Here is a 20,183-nt window from a genome sequence, read left to right as displayed (position 1 = left end):
TATCATTTGAAATATTATCATGTGGATGAAATTCTTCTTTTGTTTTTTTTTCTTGTAACAATGTATACGGAAAGTAATTTCATATTTGCAACTTACCTATGTTCCCAGATGAGTGAGGTGCAAAGGCGTATTGCTGGCTCCAAGCCAGGCTCAGTCGAGGTGATTCTTCTTTATTTCTTAGTTTCTTCTTAAATTCTGGGATCTTGATGAGCCATATCAGCAGTTGCTGTAAAATTCCTCCACGTGAACTGTCAGTGCTTGCATAGTAACCTGTGTATTTTCTCAATGTGGATGACATGCAATAGAGGGCTGCTCGCGATGACGCAAACTCAAACTCAAGCTTAGATGAGGTGAGTTTCTTCTTAAATTCTGAGATCTGAATGAGCCATATCAGCAGTTGCTGTAAAATTCCTCCACGTGAACTGTCAGTGCTTGCATAGTAACCTGTGTATTTTCTCAATGTGGATGACATGCAATAGAGGGCTGCTCGCGACGACGCAAACTCAAACTCAAGCTTAGATGAGGTGAGTTTCTTCTTAAATTCTGAGATCTTAATGAGCCATATCAGCAGTTGCTGTAAAATATCCTCCACATGAACTGTCAGTGCTTGCATAGTAACCTGTGTATTTTCTCAATGTGGATGACATGCAATAGAGGGCTGCTCGCGACGACGCAAACTCAAACTCAAGCTTAGATGAGGTGAGTTACTTCTTAAATTCTGAGATCTTAATGAGCCATATCAGCAGTTGCTGTAAAATTCCTCCACGTGAACTGTCAGTGCTTGCATAGTAACCTGTGTATTTTCTCCATGTGGATGACATGCAATAGAGGGTTGCTCGCAACGACGCAAACTCCAACTCAAGCTTAGATGAGGTGAGTTTCTTCTTAAATTCTGAGATCTTAATGAGCCATATCAGCAGTTGCTGTAAAATATCCTCCACGTGAACTGTCAGTGCTTGCATAGTAACCTGTGTATTTTCTCAATGTGCATGACATGCAATAGAGGGCTGCTCGCGACGACGCAAACTCAAACTCAAGCTTAGATGAGGTGAGTTTCTTCTTAAATTCTGAGATCTTAATGAGCCATATCAGCAGTTGCTGTAAAATTCCTCCACGTGAACTGTCAGTGCTTGCATAGTAACCTGTGTATTTTCTCAATGTGCATGACATGCAATAGAGGGCTGCTCGCGACGACGCAAACTCAAACTCAAGCTTAGATGAGGTGAGTTTCTTCTTAAATTCTGAGATCTGAATGAGCCATATCAGCAGTTGCTGTAAAATTCCTGGATGTGAACTGTCAGTGCTTGCATGAGTGCCAGTTCAGGTACCATCAAGCAGCCTTTGACTGACTTTTCAACAGATTTGACAGTAAAGCTGTTTAACACAATTCCTCAGAAATGTGTTGTCACAGCTGGATCACATTTATTTATTTTTTCCTTTTTATTTTACAGTCTACCACCAGAACCAGTACTTCGAGTCCTAAATTCTTGTTTATTGTTTATTCTTGTCCAGATGGCAACAACTGCAGTAACTACGACCACCACTACAACTGCAACAACTCCCACTACTACATAAACTACAACAACTACCACTGCTGCAACAACTGCAACTGCTGCAATGACCACAACAACTGCTGCAACAACTACAATAACTGCTGCACCTACTGCTATCACAGTATGATCAAGAAGTCTGCAATCCAACCACTTTTGTGTCAGATTGTCACTGTACTTTATTTCCTTTCTGTCTCTCAGCTTAGTGAAACATGCAGATTGAAATTCTTTGTCCTCTCTACTCCCTCCTCAATAAACGGCTTTCATTGCAAATATGTGGGCTCAGCACACTGTTGAGATTTTTATTTTCTGTGACATGGTAGTGGAAATTATGAGAAAAGATAAAACTTGTTGAACTTCCAAGCAAAAAATAAAAAAAACTAAACTGAACAAAACAAAATAACAGATATTGAAATATAAACAGTAACGTGTGGTAATAAAGTACTAATAGTAAATTACTTGCAACAGAAGTGCATAGATAGATTGTAACATTGGTTCATTAGGCTGCAAATGTGTGGGTTTTTTTGTCCTTTCTGATCAGCCAATTATTGATGATTGGCACCAGGGTAGCCTCATTACTGTCCATCACAAAAGCTGATACAGCTGTACTTTTGATGTAATACTGATTGAGCCTGTACATGGAGCCAAGTTAGTTATGTGATGCACATATAAAAACAAACACAAGAAGGCTCCAAAATGTCAAGGAGACAAAGTTGCAACAAAGCACAACTCAGTCCTGAAGCAACCCTGAAGCATGGAGAAAAAAATTATGCTGATCCATTTTGATGCTTGTGTAAACATGACCTCTTTGTGCAAACCCAAATCTAAAGACATGCAGAGACTTCGGCTGTTCATAGACTACAGACAGATGAATGAGAAAACACTACCTGATCCAATTCAATCAATCGCAAGAAAATCCGAATAAAACCTTACTGGCAATTCCTGGTTTTCATTGTTGGAGCAGGAAAATGTCTATCAAAAATGTTTCACTCCTGAAAGAAGTAGAGCTTGTACTGCCATCATTACACTTTAAATTACCCTCTACTCCTTACAGCAGGAAAAGCCTGTAACAGCTCTGTGCAGGGAGCTTTGTGCATACTTGACCCAAGTCAGATGTGTCTGTTCCAGGAGCATGGGTTATTGGCAGTAACAACACCACAAGGTTGCCTTTCAATCTGCCTTCAATAGTCTTTCTGGTTATCTGAGGATGAAAACCAGAGGATAAACTCTGACTGTCGCACCCAAAATTAGGCAAACTGCTTTTCACACCTGGAAGACAAACTGAGGTCCTCTGTCAGAAATGACTACAGGTATTTCATGCAAGCAGAAGATGTGGTTTCACAACCTCTGCAGTCTCAGTGGCCATTGGAAGTGGCACTGGAGACATATGGTAAATGAACTACTGGGCATGCCGTTCAGGATATTAATCTTTGAATATACTGAGTGACACCTTTATTATATTTACTAAAGTTTGAATACATTGACTGAAACCTTGAATATATTGATTGAAACTTCACTGACATCATCAGGACACTGTCGCCATCTTGTAATTTCAATGTGTGGATACTGCTGGTGCTGGGAGGTAAGAATAGCAAGGCTTTATTGCAAAGTTAGTCCAGGTAAAATTTGAATAGACGCAGCTGCTCTGTGCAGACTTGTCATGTATGACCTGAAAAGTTTATTTAAATGTTCCTTGTCAAGAAGGATATAAATATGCATGTCATTTACAAATGATTTTTCAGGAGCAGTATCGGTTTACTTCCTTAAGAACATGAGTGATGCAGCATTAGCAACAGACTGCACCCCATATGGGACTGTCAAATGCATCAGATCAGATGATTGGACAGAATACACAGGAAATGCTTTAGTCACTTTTGACAGATAAAGGCATAAGTGTTGATCATTGTTACAGGGCAGTGTGTGGAGTTCCCCAAATTTACAGTGAAGCACGGATGTCACCTGAGGCGTTCAGAAGGAATCAAATCACTCAAAGAAAATGACACATTTGAACGGTCTCCTTTACCCTTTAGGTAGAAATACAGTAGGTGGAGAGAGGGTCGATGCACTCAAAGAAAAGGCAGAAAAAGAAAGAATCTTTAAAGCAAGATATGTTGCAAAAAGATACAATCAAACAAAAGGCATTGATTATCATGAAACTTTTGGCCTCACAGCTAATATCACATCAGTTCAGGCATTGATGCAGGTCGCTGTTCAAAACGACCACATTGCATATCAGATGGATGTCAAAACAGCCTATTCACACGCTCCAACAGATGAAGAAATCTTCTTAGAGCAGCCATAAAGATTTGGAAAAGAGTCAAGAGTCAAGAGAGAAATTAGTGTACAAGTCAACGAAATCTATTTATGGCTTGAAACAACTTGGGAGAAACTGTTACAAACTTCTGAGTGAACACCTGGAACCGAATAACTTTGTGAGAAATCAATGAGATCACTGTGTGGAACTACTTCCTGGACAACTGTTGAGTCCACGCTTCATACTGATGAAAACAAAGAATTTATTCTTGTGAATGTCGCTGAACGTCTTCATTAAACACTGTGAAAAGTAAAATGAGAGGATAAAAATCTCAAATAATATATTTTCATGACATCAATCTCTGCAGTCATTCAAATACATTTCATTCAAAACAAAAGTCCAATCTGACATTTCAATATCACATCTCAAGTGGTAAACATACAGAATCAACTAAATTCAAGCTCTTTATGTAAATAACAAACAGCTCAAACTTCTTAATCTTCGCAGTGGTGCATGTGCAAATGAGCATATCCCAGGTTAACTGCATACACAGAAATTAAATGCAAACATGTTATTCTTATGCAGAATTAGTGTTTCACTCCACAAATCTCTTTAATAACCAAACAAAAGTTACAAATAAACTCTTTACCGTGTGCACAGTTGACCAGTTGTGACCACTACTCAGGAAAGCCTGCGTTTAACACCACTGTTATGTGGGATAGATCACAGAATACACACTTGTACCAGGATCCATGGAGATAATCAAGGAGCCACAGCACTGAGTAGGAACCCAGTGAACAGACACAGATCAAATATCACTTCAAGAATGTGGTTAAAATGTATGGTCTGAGATGATGAGAGCAACAGGGGGTGTTGAGTTTAATGTTCTCATTTATAGTTTTTTTTTTTTTTTGAGTTACCCTTTATTGGATTCATGTTATTCACTGTGAGATGGAATAACGGTACAGGGCCTGAGACAAAGGAGACTGAGCTCACACTGCGCAAGCAAGGTCGTTATTCACAAAGGATTGTGAAGTCAATCCTGTGAAGAAAGTGCATCTTTTAATGCCGAGTCTTTAGTGTACTCTGCTGCACCTGGAAGTTGAAGAAACTGTGGTGTGAGAAATGGTTTGGTTAAAGCTAGAAGTAGAGACAAAGACTCACATCTCATAATCTGTCTTGCTTCACCTGGCCTGACTGTCTCAAACTGTGCATAAAGTGACAGTATTGGATTTATGGAGGACAACAACATATGACAGGAATATAAAAGTGGCTCAATAAATAAACTACTATGCAAATAAATCATACTATAGATCAGTGGTGAACGGTGACCTGTTACAGTGGTCATGCTGAAGTGTCAACTACAGCCAGCGTCCAATTTTTGGGTATTTATTTATTAATAAAAAAAGTCACATGTTTTTTACGAAGCCCTGGAGGTGTTAGGCTGCAGAATATTTTATTAAGGCGAGGGTACGCCTTCTATAGTGTGGGTACGCGTTAATAAAGCGTTCCCTCCACGCCACTAGCGGAACAAATCAGAGCCGGGCCGGGGGCGGGGCAAATGACTGGTACTTTTAATCCAAACAATAAAAGTCATAATAACATCATTACACAACATACACCCGCAACAAGCGGGACTTACAAGCTTCGGCACCACGGAGAGAGAATTATATTAATGACGCACAAGGTGTGTGATGAGAGGCAACAAACACAGAGACCTAAACTGAGCTTTACAATGTTGGAGAAGTTTGTTCCCATAACGCAAAACCTGATGTTACAGCAGCTCACCTTGAGTGAGCTCTTATTAAAGTGATTATGGCTATATTTTATTTCTTATAAACCTGAAGGTGGACACTCTCTCCCACCGACCCTGCTGACAGATCGCTGCTGCAGAGCCAAACATCTCAAAGCCATAGCGCGCTGAACAGGTTAACAGAGAGGCAAAACTTAGTTTTGTCAGCTCTTCTGATGTGTAATATTTTATCTTAGAGCAGATCAGCAGGATCAGACTGTTTTCTGACTGACGCTGTCTCGTAGGAACATACAGCAGCGTGTAAATGCGCACGAATGAGATGGACAGCGGTGGATCATCAGTGTCTCTGCGTCCTGTAAACTGTTATTTTAGCCTGATTAATCCATTCAGAAAGTTGGCACAGTGTTAATAAACTAAGTTTATCAGATGTATTAAAACAAATGTATGTTTCATTCACGTTTATCGTCATATGTGCTAGCTTGAAAGTGACGAGCAAAATTCTTTACTGTTTTTGTGATGACTACGTCAAGAGCAGGTCAATCACTTGAAAATATTTCCCTCTTTTCTTCAAAAGTTCTCCGGGAAAACGAAACTGAACGCAAAGACTATTGATTTCACTCATTTTGACTCGGCTACTACAAGGCAGTGAAGTTAGCTTGTGAAGTGAATCCAGTTATGAGCATGCGCGTTGGCAGATAAGCTGCTTCACTGACAGCTTTTTTGCCATTCAAAATGCTCATGTACAGTAAACACAGCCCCGAGCACAGGTACTACTCAATATCGCAGTGCGCATGCGCGAAACAAGCTGTCAGCTTTCCAGCTTTTCGCAAGCAAAACGGGACAGATAAGGCAGGAATTTCAGACCAAAACAGTAGAACAAACATATTGCATTATAGAACATACTGACAGGTGAATATTTTCAATTATTTTATTGAAGGGCTTGGGCATGCACTGCATTTATAGCTTATTATGACCGCTCGCCCCTGCTATAGATAATGGAAATACCTACATGTAAACCAGATACCAGGGTGACAAACCCAGGTGGCAGAAGACACATCGGGTCGTCCCTCTTCACCTGCCACAACTGAGGGAATCCTCAGTTTATTTTCCTCTTCTTATTATATGCTTAAATTCAGCAGGTCCCCACATCTGAAAGGATTGATTTTTGCTGAGTAGTGAAGCAACATATGAGTCAGTTTGACAGCTGTTGGAAAACCAATGTGGAGATCCATTCACAATCAGAACATTCTCAGAAACAAGATGCATGGATGACCAAAGATAAGGCCTAAAGATGATTGAGACTTTGTCAAGAGATGTGAGGCAGCTCTGCCTCATCTTAAGTTATTGGAAGCTTGACTGAAGTTGTTGTATTGGTTGGTGTCCAGTTGAAACCAAAAGGTGATGGAGATCAGACAAGCAACAGCTCCACAACCACCATTTAAAGTTCCTGTCCAAGGAAGCAGATCTCGCTTGTGACTCCCTATCACCTGTATACGAGCACTGAAATGTGTTTAAATGAAGCAAACAAACAAACAAACCCAAAATATACAAAACTAAACATGCATGCACAAAATCAAACAATTCAAGCAAAGCCACTGTCAACAAGCACAACACAGGATCGCGTTCCAACATCCAACATCTGTAAAGGAACAGGCCTTTGTCTCACCAAGTGCAGAAAGTTCATTGAGAAAACAAATCAAATCAAATCAATCAAATCAAATTTTATTTGTATAGCCCTTTACACACAAAAAGTGACCAAAGTGCTTTACAGTGAGATAAAAGCAATAAAATCATAACAACTAAAACAAATAAAACGGATGGAACAAATTGAAATTTTGTCCATAATCAATTAAAAGGAGCTATGAAAATAAAAACAGATAAAATACAATTAAACCAAAGTGCCACTGTGCTACTGAGAGTTAAATGCCAGCCTGAATAGATGAGTTTTAAGCCTGGATTTAAAAAGGCCCAGGTCAGTGATGGTTCGCATGTCGGGGGGCAGTTTGTTCAAGAGTCTGGGCCCAGCAACAGAAAACGCCCGATCTCCCCAATGTTTATATCGGGCTCTCGGGACTTCCAACAAGAGCTGGTTTGATGACCTCAAAGTCCTGTTTGAACTGCGAACTTTGAGAAGCTCTGTAAGGTATGGGGGAGCAAGGCCATTAAGTGCTTTAAAAACAAAAAGTAAGAGTTTAAAATCGACTCTGAAAGAAACTGGAAGCCAATGCAGTGATAGAAGAACCGGGGTAATGTGCTCACGGCGAGGCGTGTTTGTTAGGAAGCGAGCTGCAGCGTTTTGCACCAGTTGGAGGCGATTCAGGCGAGACTGGGACACTCCGATGTAAAGGGCGTTACAATAGTCTATTCTTGAGCTGATAAAAGCATGGATTGTCTTTTCCAGGTCAGAGCGGTTTAAAAATGGCTTCACCTTGGCTAGGGGGCGCAACTGATAAAAACTCGCTCGGACCACACTGTCAATCTGTTTGTCAAATCTAAAATCACTGTCAAGAAGAACACCAAGATTTCTTACAGTAGGTTTAAAATGATCAGACATCACACCAAAGTCTCCAGGCAAGGAGTCGCCAAATAAGATGCGGTCTGTTTTTGCTTCATTAAGATGAAGGAAATTCTGACATAACCACTGTTTAATGTGACGATTCATAACAAGTTAAATAGACAGAAGGGCTTTGCTAAGGATGCCTGAAAACAGGTCAGCTTTCAAGAAAATGTGATAGCAGGAGCACACGTGAAAGGTGTCGGAAAATATATCCACATTGTTTTCGTGATGACAAATTCTAGGATCTCCAACGATTAACATCGCCAAAGACAGAGCAAATAAATGGTTACTCAATAAATTGTTGCAAATAGTTACACAAGCCTGCAAAAGCACACGTCTTTCTTTGTCCAAGATTGGGTCTCAACCACATGGCTGTCATATCAAGATGTCCTTGTGTATGCACTTTTAGATAGACAGAGCAATACTACTTTCATCCTCGATAAAGTAGCTCAAACCCTTGATGCAAAGAAAGAAAACATCAGCGCGGCGTATCCACATTAAACAATTTGATCCAAGAAATGGTCACCCCTCTTCTGAATCGCCTGAAGCATGCTAAATACTTTGAGACTGATATCTCTGATGAAATATGGCAATGTAAAGAATGCATTCTAAACCATCTACAATAGACATGGGGTCTTGCACTTCCTTCTTTATTTGTTTCCCAAACTGAAATCATCCTATATTTCAACATTTAGGGGAGAGTGAGGTAAGATGAGCCAGTGGGTAAGTTGACCCACCCCTAGTATTTAAGTAACCGTGCACGTATCTTGTCATGTGACCATAAATTCATGAAGCACCAATCATTTCTATCTTGCTGTGATGTAGAGAAGAACATGGGAGAAGGGGTAAGTATATTTTTACACAAAAAACTGTTTTTTGCTTGTCAAAGTAAATTTTCTGCATATCAGGTAAAATGACTGTGATGTCAAACAAATTTATCCAGGTCTAAAATTATATAATATGCATGTTGGTGATTTGTTAACGTATAAAATCATGTGGATCACTTCACTAACGATGAGCCTGAATTTCTAAGCTAGCCCATTTTTTCCAAAATGGTGGCTATGGGGCAAAGTGAGCCAAAGGTCATGGGGTAAATTGAGCCAATGGTTGATGAAAGAAGTGAACCAGATGTCTCCGATCTGGTAGTTGGTGACTTTGTCATCGTAAAATTTGCATCCAAATGCAGGAGCCACAACATTAAAACATGGGAAACTAACCTAAACACGTTTGAATCCGAACTGCTGGAGCAAGCACACACGCACAGGCAGCAGGAGGAGGGGGAGGGCCAATGAGGATATTAGTGGCTTGTCCCTGCTGCAGCTCGGATCTACAAGCGTAATTTGGGGTCAGCATTGGCCCGAGCCAAAAATGACAAGGCAGTACAATGAGCAACTTACCTCGAGCGAGGAGTCCCAAACTCGGGGCGCAAACTGAAATGGATCGCCCGAGGCACACAAGCGTGCTCCAAACCAGGAAATCTCGGCTGGTTACCAAACACTGCAACCACCGCACCGAAACCAAATCTGTGCGCGTGCAGACCACCCACTAAGCTTACAGGCTCGGTTTGGTGCCACGTTCTAATCACAGCCCAGGTAAGATGCACACCATCATGCCACATTCAGTAAAAAGTGGCTCATCTTACCGCACTCTCCCCTATACATAGATTACATTTCACTGAAGCTGATGGCACAGGGGGGAATCAGTGTCTTTGACCTTTACACCCCCACAGCATTTGTGGGCAGTCTGGAGGATCAACAACTGGTTCTGTTATTTGTATTTGGGCCACATATTCCAAACATTATTCACCTAATCTAAAAAAGCCTATGCTGTGAATTTCAGCCATCTTAGTGCTCAGAGGCTCGAGTGCTGTCCCAGACAAACCACTAACCCAACCCTACTGAGCAGCTCCTCAAAGCCTGGATGGGTTAAAATTTTTCTTTGGAATTCCCTTCCTAAAAGTTCAATTTTAAAGGAGTCATATTATGCAAAATTCACTTTAAAAAGGTGTATTTACAGTCATATTGCCGCCCAGAGCCTCTGTATGATCCCCTGAAGTGAAAAATTCAGTCACCTCCCTCAATTGTGCACTCCACTTTTAAGAAAATATACACTGAAACACGCGGTTCTGAAATCTCCCTCTTTCTGACGTCATGAAGAGGAACACCACTCCCCCCCCCCGGAAGAGGATCCAGCCTGTGGCCGGCCCCTGGATAGGTCGCTCATTTCGGCTGTATTTCTTCATCCATCGCCAGTGTTATAAAGTCAGCTCATCCACCGTCTTCAGGAGGGTCAGCTGACCCACCTGAAGACGGTAGACAAGCTGACAGTTTTCGTGAACTTAGCTCAGATGGGAACGTTGCGGAGCTCCTCTCCCCAGCAGAGAGGCTCGGCCTCGGCTGTCACAGCGCCTGGTTGCCTGACTTCCAGGGGCCGAGTTGGGGCCGATTGGGTAAACGGCCCGGAGCTGCTCCACGGAAGCTCCGCATGTCCCAAAGCTGGCGGAGACGCATGGCTCGCGCGCGGCTGCTGGGCCGCTCCTGGATGTCTCTCCTCGCAGGGAGGCTGCGAAGCTCCGGTGCCCAGCGGAGGCGCACTGCGCGCGGGGCAACGCACACCAGCAGCGCCGGGGGATGGGGAGGGCTGCTCCTCTGAGGGGCTCTTGTGCGCTCGATATCACACGAACAACACATGATATAAAAAGAAAAAAAACCCCACCTCATTTCGCTTCTGCAAGGTCGCTCGCTCTGCTCGTCCCAGCCACATTGATCTGTAATTTATAGTACTTCCAGCAAGGATGAGTACATGGTTTATGTTTTGATCTCAAATGAGTGCTTTTCTTGATCCAATAGTTACTTTTGTATGGTTTATTCTATATAAAAACGGTCATTTCCGCGTTTGCTACTGTCTGGGACCCTGTTGAGCTGATTCTCGTGCCTCCCGAGGCGGCTTAATAACAACATATAGGAAAAACTTTACGTCCGTGAGGTCGTGCATTGTGTTTTATTTTGAAACTTCTGGTGTAACTTGACAGTGAATTTATGAGGTGGGCGTGACCAGATGCGTTTAAGTTCATCACGGAAAGTAGGCTGTCAAAAACAGGCTGCTCTGAAGAGGGCTCCTCAGAGCCACTTTATGGACCGCTCAAACTCCGAACATAGGACGAATTTGGGGCAAACAAACTTATATACTATGTTTTTGGGCATCCGTGACCTGTATGACGTGACTGAAAAATAGCATAATAGGTCCACTTTAAGTCAAAGGTAACACTTTATACTAGGTTTACACTTGCACGATTCTGTGGCACGCATTGCCACGAATCGAGTCGCAAACTACTCGTACAGTGGCATGACGTATGTGTAAGTGTGCGTAAACCCGTCGTGACTGTGTGCCATGTCGGGACGAGAATTTTGAAATGTTCAAAATTTTGGTCGGGCTGTGAACTATGCGCCAACTGTCCGTGAACGCCTCGTGAACGCGTCGGGACAATGAGGGAGGATGCGTGCCAGTCGTGGCCACCGGCGAGTACCCGGAAAAGGGCCCCATGCGGGAGATTTTCGACACAGTCGTTGCAGCATCAAGTGTAGCGCCTTTCATTTGTCATTGAAATTGACTGATGTCAGCCGTTCATCCGGGCCCCCTTCAGCTCGGGGCCCTGGGCAGCGCCTTTTCTGCTGCTCTTCAACACAGAGCAGCTGCCAGGTACAGGCATCTCCTCTTTTCCGCAATGATGGTGTTTCAGGCATTCAGCATGTTGTCTGTTCCACAGCAAATCCAAAAATGACCCGGGGTTGGGGAAGCCCCTTTTTTATATGACGTGCGTAATTGCGAGCGCAACCACGTCGTGCCAATGCGGGAAGCTCGTAAACTATGCGCAAACTATGCGTGAATGCGTTGTGAATGCGTCGTGCCAGTTCGCTACACTGACGGGCGCATTCGTGAACCATTCGTGAACTGGTTGTGAACTGTGCGTGAACTACTCATGAATAGTGCGGGAGCCTGCCGATTCCTGACTCCAGATTGGCACGCCTTGCCACAACAACATGGTGGCAAAAAGTCGTGCAAATGTAAATCCAGCTTAAGATCACAACCGGGATTCAATCCTCTAGTCTAGACTGCTCACAAAAGCTCTGAGAGAGTAAAGGTCACAGACCCTGGTTCCCCCACTGTCATCAGCTGATGAAGTTGTTCCCTTTCAGCCAAGGAAGCTGAAGTTTTTCAAAAGGAAAAATAGTTCATAATTTCTCTGTCCACCTGATGATATCCCACTCATCCGACTTCTAACAAATTCACCACACTCAAAACATCTGATCTCTAACTTTATGGACATTCCTACAGATCTGCAGGACTTTAGAATTGATGAGATTAAACATTATTGGGAGACGGAAATGAATAGAGAGATTAAGAATGAGGTTTGGGACAAAGGTCGAGTCGGTATCAGTTCATGTTCAGTCAATGCTAGGCTGCATTTGATTCAATACAATATGATTATGAATAAGATTATGCTATTCCAGAGTGAAATTGCACAAACTGTTTCCTGATTCATCCCCATTGTGTATGAGATGTGGGAATGCAGAGGGCACTCTTACCTCATCTGGGATTGTCCTGATCTTTACAACTTCTAGTCCACCATTTTAAGTGATGCTGGACTGTAGGCTACTCCACCGTCATGTCAATCCTGAGTCACATTTTGCATCATTTGGAATTTCTTCAGAGATGGAAAAAATCACACCGCATGATCTGCTTTAACGTATAGCATGGAAATAGATTAATTGTGTATTTCGAAAAGATGGAAATCAGAATCTGCTCCCAACTGGTGAAATGAGTTCATGGATGTTTTTTCATTTGGAAAAGCAACTTTCACAAAAGACACTTTAAAAAATGACTCATTTCAGCCTGCAAATCAGCTCAGAACTTGTACAAAGTTCCAAAATGTACATTTTTATTTTTTCCTTTGTAAAATGTAAGAGAGAGAGAGAGAGAGAGAGAGAGAGAGAGAGAGAGAGAGAGAGAGAGAGAGAGAGAGAGAGAGAGAGAGAGAGAGAGAGAGATATTTTGGCAAATCAGTTACTCGTGAAAAGCAGTTGAGTAACTCTTAAGTGTCAAAACCAAAAGTCAGTGTTTCAAAAAACCAAAATGGTTAAAGCGTGCCTTGGTCCTGCTCCTACTCAGATGTGGTTTCTGTCAACTTTTCCCCACACTGGCTCCACCTTGAAGTGTGGCAGTGGGAAGTTTGGTAGTGATTACAATTTCTCAACAAAGACTCTCCTGGAACTGTATATAAGAACAGTTCACCACTGAGAGAAACAACAGAACATTTCCCAGATCCTCTGTGAGACAGTTTTCTCCAACCCCAACAACTCTGACGGTAAATATATGGCCCTTGTTTTTTTCTTTGTGAGAAATATTTATTAATAGCTTTCAAAAGCTTGAAAACGTTTGCTTTCATTGTGGATAACATTTTAAAAACTACAATTCTTGCTTTCAACAGGTACATCATGCTGAAGCTCGTGCTTGTGCTTGGATGCCTCTTGAGCACCATCCTGGCTCATCCTGTGAGAGTGACACATTTATCATTTGAAATATTATCATGTGGATGAAATTCTTCTTTTGTTTTTTTTTCTTGTAACAATGTATACAGGAAGTAATTTCATATTTGCAACTTACCTATGTTCCCAGATGAGTGAGGTGCAAAGGCGTATTGCTGGCTCCAAGCCAGGCTCAGTCGAGGTGATTCTTCTTTATTTCTGATATCTTAATATACATAAATAGCAGTTGCTGTAAAATTCCTCCATGTGAACTGTCAGTGCTTGCATAGTAACTTGTGTATTTTCTCAATGTGGATGACATGCAATAGAGGGTTGCTCGCTCCGACTCAGACTCACACTCAAGCTCAGATGAGGTGAGTTTCTTCTTAAATTCTGAGATCTTGATGAGCCATATCAGCAGTTGCTGTAAAATTCTTGAGTGTGAACTATCAGTGATTGCATGAGTTCCAGTTCAGGGACCATCATGCAGCCTTTGACTGATTTTTAACATGGCACACTGGATCAATCATATTTACATCCAGTTTCAAATATTCGATATGCAGACGTCCTGCTTAAGTTGTCTTGCTGAAGTCTTCAGGACGGGCTTTTGGAACGTTATGGGTGGCGTCAGAAAAGGTCTATCCATTGTGTATACCATCTATGGTGTGAACTATCAGGGGTTGCATGAGTGCCAGTTCAGGTACCATCATTCAGCCTTTGACTAACTTTTCAACAGATTTAACAGTAAAGCTGTTTCACACAATTCCTCAGAAATGTGTAGTTATACTGTAACTGGATCTCTCTTCTTTTTTTTTCTTTTAATTTTACAGACTTTCAATTCTCTGGCTTCGAAGACATTACTCCAGCAGTTGACTGACTTTTACCTGGCACAAACAACCATCATCACCACCCCCACCACCACCACCCCCACCCCCACCACCACCACCACCACCACAGCTGGAACTACTACAACTACAGCTGCACCATGAACGATTCTGTAATTCAACCACTTTTGTGTCAGATTGTCACATTGTGGAGAGAATCCATGACTTTGTACTTCATTTCCTTTCTTTCTCTCAGCTTAGTGAAACATGTAGATTAAAATTATTTGTCCTCTCTACTCTCTGCTAAATAAACTTCTTCATCGCAAATATATGGACTCCGTTTGGCTGTCGAGACATGTTTCTGTGACATGGTATTGGAAATTATGAAGAAATATAAAGCTTAATTTGAACTTTCAGCCAAATTTCTAAAGGAGTAGTTCAAGAGCAAGTCACCCAGTTGAACCAAAAACAAAGAACACTGCATTTTGAAAATGTTAGATTTGTGAAAAGAAATGGACCCAGTGTAACCCAGACTTGATGGGAGTGGGAAAATTTGGTTAAAAGAAAAAAAAAAAAGGGGGAAAAGTAGGGGCCTTATTTGCCCTGTGTATACATATCAACATATCAAAATGAGCTGGCAATTATGGGGTTAAACCACACCACAGAGCAGTGCACAGTGACGGTGACGTCATGGGGAGGCGCTGTAGCTGCACGCAGCACTCGCAGAAGGATTTGGAGAGGTGACCATGCCAGCGTCGTGTGGAATTCGTCCATAAAAGCACATGAAACAGGGTGAAGTGTTCAGAAACCTATGTTGGCTGGTTCCCCGAAGTCGTGGGGAGAGGCGACCCGCTCGGCGGTGAGTCGCTGTGCGGTTTGGGCTGCCAAACGTCGAGTGAACGTGTTAGCCGCCGAGCTGAATTAGCCGCTAACGGCTAACATTATGCTGTGTGTGTATGTGCTCGCTGGCTTCTTAATTAATGCTAACAGAATATGGAATGAAATCCCTATCAAAATTCAAGAGCATTTTAAATTGATTTGAGAGCAGCATTGATCGATTTCATTCTCGGATTTCATGATATTGTCTCCCAGAACTCTGCTCTCGCGCTCAAATTTGTTCTGCGCGTGCTCAAACTGTGTCCTCGCGCTCGCTTACGATGCTCTCGCGCTCAAATTTGCTCTGCGCTCGCTCAAACTGTGTCCTTGCGCTTGGTTACGACGCTGCTCGCGCAGATTTTGTGCGCTCGCACTCAAACTCCTCCTCTTGCTCTCACGGAACTTGTGTTCACGGATCTCTGCTCTGCTCTCGGATTTTTCGTGTATCAACGCTGTCAACCAATAGAAAGCCGGCTCGCTCTGACCAATCAGATTATCTCTGTTTGTATACGGGTGCGTTCGCTGTTTCTGAGGAGCGTCGCATACGGGCGGACACCCTTTCAACGGGTTTTATTCACTTCCTCCCTCCGGAGCTGTAATAAATGTGATTTCTTTTACTTTTTTTACCACTGTTGGAATAAATATCATGCAATACATACAACAGCGTCCAAGCTTCTCATTATAATGGCTATATTGTATAATAATAGCCACATCGAACACTGCTCTTTGAGGTGTGCTGGTGGAGAAAACAATGTCACCATCCTGAAGGGACGAGGTACCTTTTGTCAGTTTGATTTTCTGTTAAATTGACATAATCACATTCCAATAAACGGGCCAAATTCAACTCGTTTTCCCGTCCTGACTGACAAAATGGATTTTTCACTCATTTCCCGTTTGACAGGTGGGCGGGGCTTACGCCGCTCTCAAAGTAAAGCTGTTCTTAACACAGCGGCAGATGTCTGACTGCTGCTCAGCCTCCTGTCAGGACTGTAAATAACTCATAAAAGTTGTATTAGTGTTACACGAAGAAGCTCACTCTGTGCTTTGCTGATATTTAGAGGCTAAATTTAAGTGAATTATTATCTTTTTATTTGAATTACACTGGGAAGTACTATTTTGTACCCTATTTATATTTTTGTACAGGTCATATCTGAGCCAGAAAGAAGAAGAAGGATTCAAGGAACCATACCTCAAATCTGCGGTGTGGTAGGACATTGAATTACACAAACATTAAAGGGCCCCAACGAAATTAAAAGAACTTGAGCTCACAGAGAAAAAAAGAAAGAAGAGACAATAGAGATAAAACACATTCAAAGGATCCATTTCATTTTTTTTGCACGCAGTTTATTGTTTTTCATATATTGTTACTGAGTTGTTGTTCTTGATGTTTGACAATATATTTTTGAAATTAATTTTGTTGTGTGCGTGATCAATGTTGAAGTCTCACCCTGGGCTCCATGAGCAGTTACCTGGAATTCTGATCTTTGGCCCATTCCTGAGTTGAATACTCCCATTCTTGTAACCTCGCCGAGTGAAGGAGGGGTTACATAGTATACTTTATTTTGTGGTATATAGTATCAGGGGTGTCACTCGGTTATGAGTACAAGGGGGGCTTAGCCAACAGCAGTCTAGGGACACCACAACTATTTATACTGATGTTGTACTTAAAGCTGCCGTAGGCAGGATTTTGCTAGTCAACGCTAATTGTTCTGTGTTTTCTTTAGATTAAATGTTAAGAGTATCCATTGATAATCCTTTAGGAGTGTAGCATAATTGCACTACCGCAAGGGCGCAGCGTTTCCATCTGTCTCTGTTCTGAGCTGAAAAGGATTCTCGACCGCTCCAGGTATTTTTGACCAATCAGAAGAGCCCGTTGCAAAAGTTGTCCTGCTCGTCTTTGTAAAGCCGTTGAGTGCTTGAGTCAGCAGGCATTATGTAGCGTTCGCACACACGTTCTTGTGTGAGGGGCTTAACTTGCGTAAGGGTGTGATGTCAGAGAAAAGAGGACAGGAGCGGCTGTACTGGGTTTCAAATCGCCATCTTAGATGGGTCAAATCGCCATCTTACTTGGGTAATCCTGCCTACGGCACCTTTAAGGGGAGGGTTTGGGGTTAGGTGAAAAACAAGGTGTTGGCCTCAACAGGGACTAAGTGTGGTTTAAACCATCTGCTGATATACCTGAGGTGCAATATGACACATTTGATACTTCAAAATAACATATATTAGATGGCAAAAATGCTGCTCGGGGGCACTTTCAGGGCCCTCTTTGACATAGATTTTCTATATGAAGGAGACAACACCAATTCAATATTTTGACATTTTTATTACTGGAATATGAAGATTCACTGCAAAAAGTTTCAGAGTGGTGCTATTTATCACACATCTTGAAAAATATGGTTGAGTTTCACAAAATTCCAGATTCATCCCTAATTGAAGTAGGTCCTGCAGACAAACTGAGCAGCTGAGTACTTCCGCTGTGGTTGTAAAATGTCAGTCAAGACCCATACTCAATGATTAAATACTATGAGTCATAATTAAATGATTTAAATGGCATACAGAGAGCTATAAAGACATAGGCGAAAAATTTTTCACACTCAGGTTAAAAGTCTGTTTTGTAATCAGCAGTGAAAAATTAGATGATCCTATGAATTTCATGCCTTTAGCTGTTATATTTCAAGAATTATGGCAATGTGAAGTACCTACCAGAATGACAGCCATCAATTGTAGGCCTGGTGAGAGCCATCGCCTCTGATCCATTCAAATAACAAAACTTCCATTTTGAAGGGTTTACTTGTCATTTGAAATTTACAAGGATTTTATATTATCTGAAAACCTTTTATTTTTAATTAGTTCTGCGCTTTTATTTTATTATTTTTTTTGACAGAAACTCCATCCAGGTGATCTGGTCAGACAGATGTGAGCTTAACATGTCTCTGCAGGTTCCAGTCCCAAGACTCAGGGTGAAAAGATGCTTTACTTGAAGAAAACATCTCTCAAAACCAGATTTTTATGATATGTTGTTCAAAATGTGATCATTTATGATGGAAAAAGGTGTTATCTTTCAGTCTGTGGTTTTATGCAGCAATCAGACCAATAGTTTTAACTGTTGAAGCTTGGTCAAAAACCTCTCCATTAAAGTCAATGGGAGGAGGCTGGAACGTTGATGGCTAACAAAATCCAAACTGTGTGAGTTAGTACAAAGTTGTTAAATCATTGTGTTCAGTAGATTCTCCTCTGTCAGGCAGATCAGTTGTAAAACTTGTTCAATATTCTATTGGAGGAGATAGTGCTCAAAAATCTCTTGCAAAACGTCAAATTGTGGACTTCCTGTTGGTTTTTTGTCTGAGGAGTCAGATCTTGATAAGATGAATAAGTGAGTGTTGGTTTTGTCTCTCTACGATACTCCGACATTTTTAGGTGCTCTCTGGACTGTCCTTAGATGGCACTACTGAGCACATTTTGTCAATGAAGGGATACATTTTTTCAATTCCTAAAATTTCTATCTGGTCATGTTACTGTACAAATTTTAGTTGGGAGTTGAGCAGGTTTAGTGTGTCAAATTTAGGTTCAACGTCATTTATGTATCATTGTTTCACTAAAAAATCTAGTGCCAAACTGTGGAATTCAGGTCCAGGCGGTCAGCGTGTGGTTTTTGGTTTTGATGAGATGAACAAATGAGTGTTGGTTTAAGCACTCTGTGACATTCTTACAGGCCATAGGGACCATCTTAGTGTTTTCATTTGGTGGCGCCAGAGAGCTCATTTTTCCATTTTAAAAATTTTTATGCTGGTCATGATGTGCAGGGGGATCAAATTTGAGATCAAAGACCACTCAGTAAAATAGTAACGATGAGAAACACTAGAAATACAAAGGTGGCCTCGCTGCCTTTTTGCTGTCCTTAAAAATAATTCCTTGGAAATGGAAGAATGCGATGACTGAGAAGCATTCGCTGCCTGGTTTTCTTCTTGTTATACATAGTTACATGTGGCTAAAAGAAGCAAAAGAGTAAAACCAGTCACTGCGAGGAGTGTGATAAGAGACTAAACAGTGGTGGTTGCAGTAGAAGCAGTGGTGGTGGCGGTCTGTCAAAACTCCGATATATTTATGATCACATTTACAGCAGTGTGACTTCCACCCAACAAACATGCACTCTGTTATGTTTGGCTCTGAAATCTAGCAGGTGAAGTCTGAATTTACCTTGCTGTAGACAAAGCCTGAATGAGCAACCCGACTGTTTCCCTCCTCAGACTGTAAAATCAATTTGAAAGCTGTGAGGAGGTTGTTTAGATAACAGTGCAACAGGACAATGGCCAGGTCTTTATCAGCTATACACTTCCAGGTTTGGACAGAGTCAGGTTCAGGAGGCATCTAAGTTTACTGAATTTCAGCAAAACTCTTAAAGCAAGAACAAAACATGGAAACACACTCACAAACAAATCAATAAACAATAGCCACCGAGTTGTCTTTACAAAGTTCTCACAGATTGTGAGAATGTTGTACTGAAAGCTGAGCTCTGTTTATATACACTTAGACAGGTGGATGTAAATCCATCTGCAAATGGCATTGTTGAAGGATGTAATTATTATTACCAAATGATGCACATATGTTAGTCAAAATTAGGAAAGTGTAATTATTCTAAAGTTATCATTATGCCATGTCAAAATGAGGAAACAAATGATCCCGAGACCAGAGACACACATGTAATGTGGCAGATGGATCATGAAGAAACTTCAGAAATCCCCCGCCCTCATTTTTTAACAGTGAAGCAGAGAAACTTTCAAACAGGCAGGACTTCAGGCCTTGATGAATCGAGTTTCACACCTGTGAGCTACACAGTGGCAGTC

At 41.7% G+C, this 20,183-nt stretch overlaps 1 protein-coding gene across 1 annotated transcript in view; it reads left to right on the top strand.

Annotated features, from left to right (window-relative positions):
• The first annotated feature begins 1,308 nt into the window (after positions 1-1,308).
• The window catches only part of LOC115389756 (histidine-rich glycoprotein-like), a 44,137-nt gene continuing 25,262 nt past the window's right edge, over positions 1,309-20,183 (top strand). The window contains exons 1-2 of the mRNA XM_030093334.1: positions 1,309-1,324; positions 1,513-1,674. Coding sequence (XP_029949194.1) covers positions 1,309-1,324; positions 1,513-1,674 — 178 coding nt within the window. The remainder of the gene's footprint in view (positions 1,325-1,512; positions 1,675-20,183) is intronic.

Source organism: Salarias fasciatus, chromosome 6 (assembly GCF_902148845.1).
Source record: "Salarias fasciatus chromosome 6, fSalaFa1.1, whole genome shotgun sequence".
Taxonomy (NCBI): domain Eukaryota; kingdom Metazoa; phylum Chordata; class Actinopteri; order Blenniiformes; family Blenniidae; genus Salarias; species Salarias fasciatus.
The sequence above is the reverse complement of the archived record's forward strand: the minus strand, read 5'-3'. Positions and strand labels throughout refer to the sequence as shown.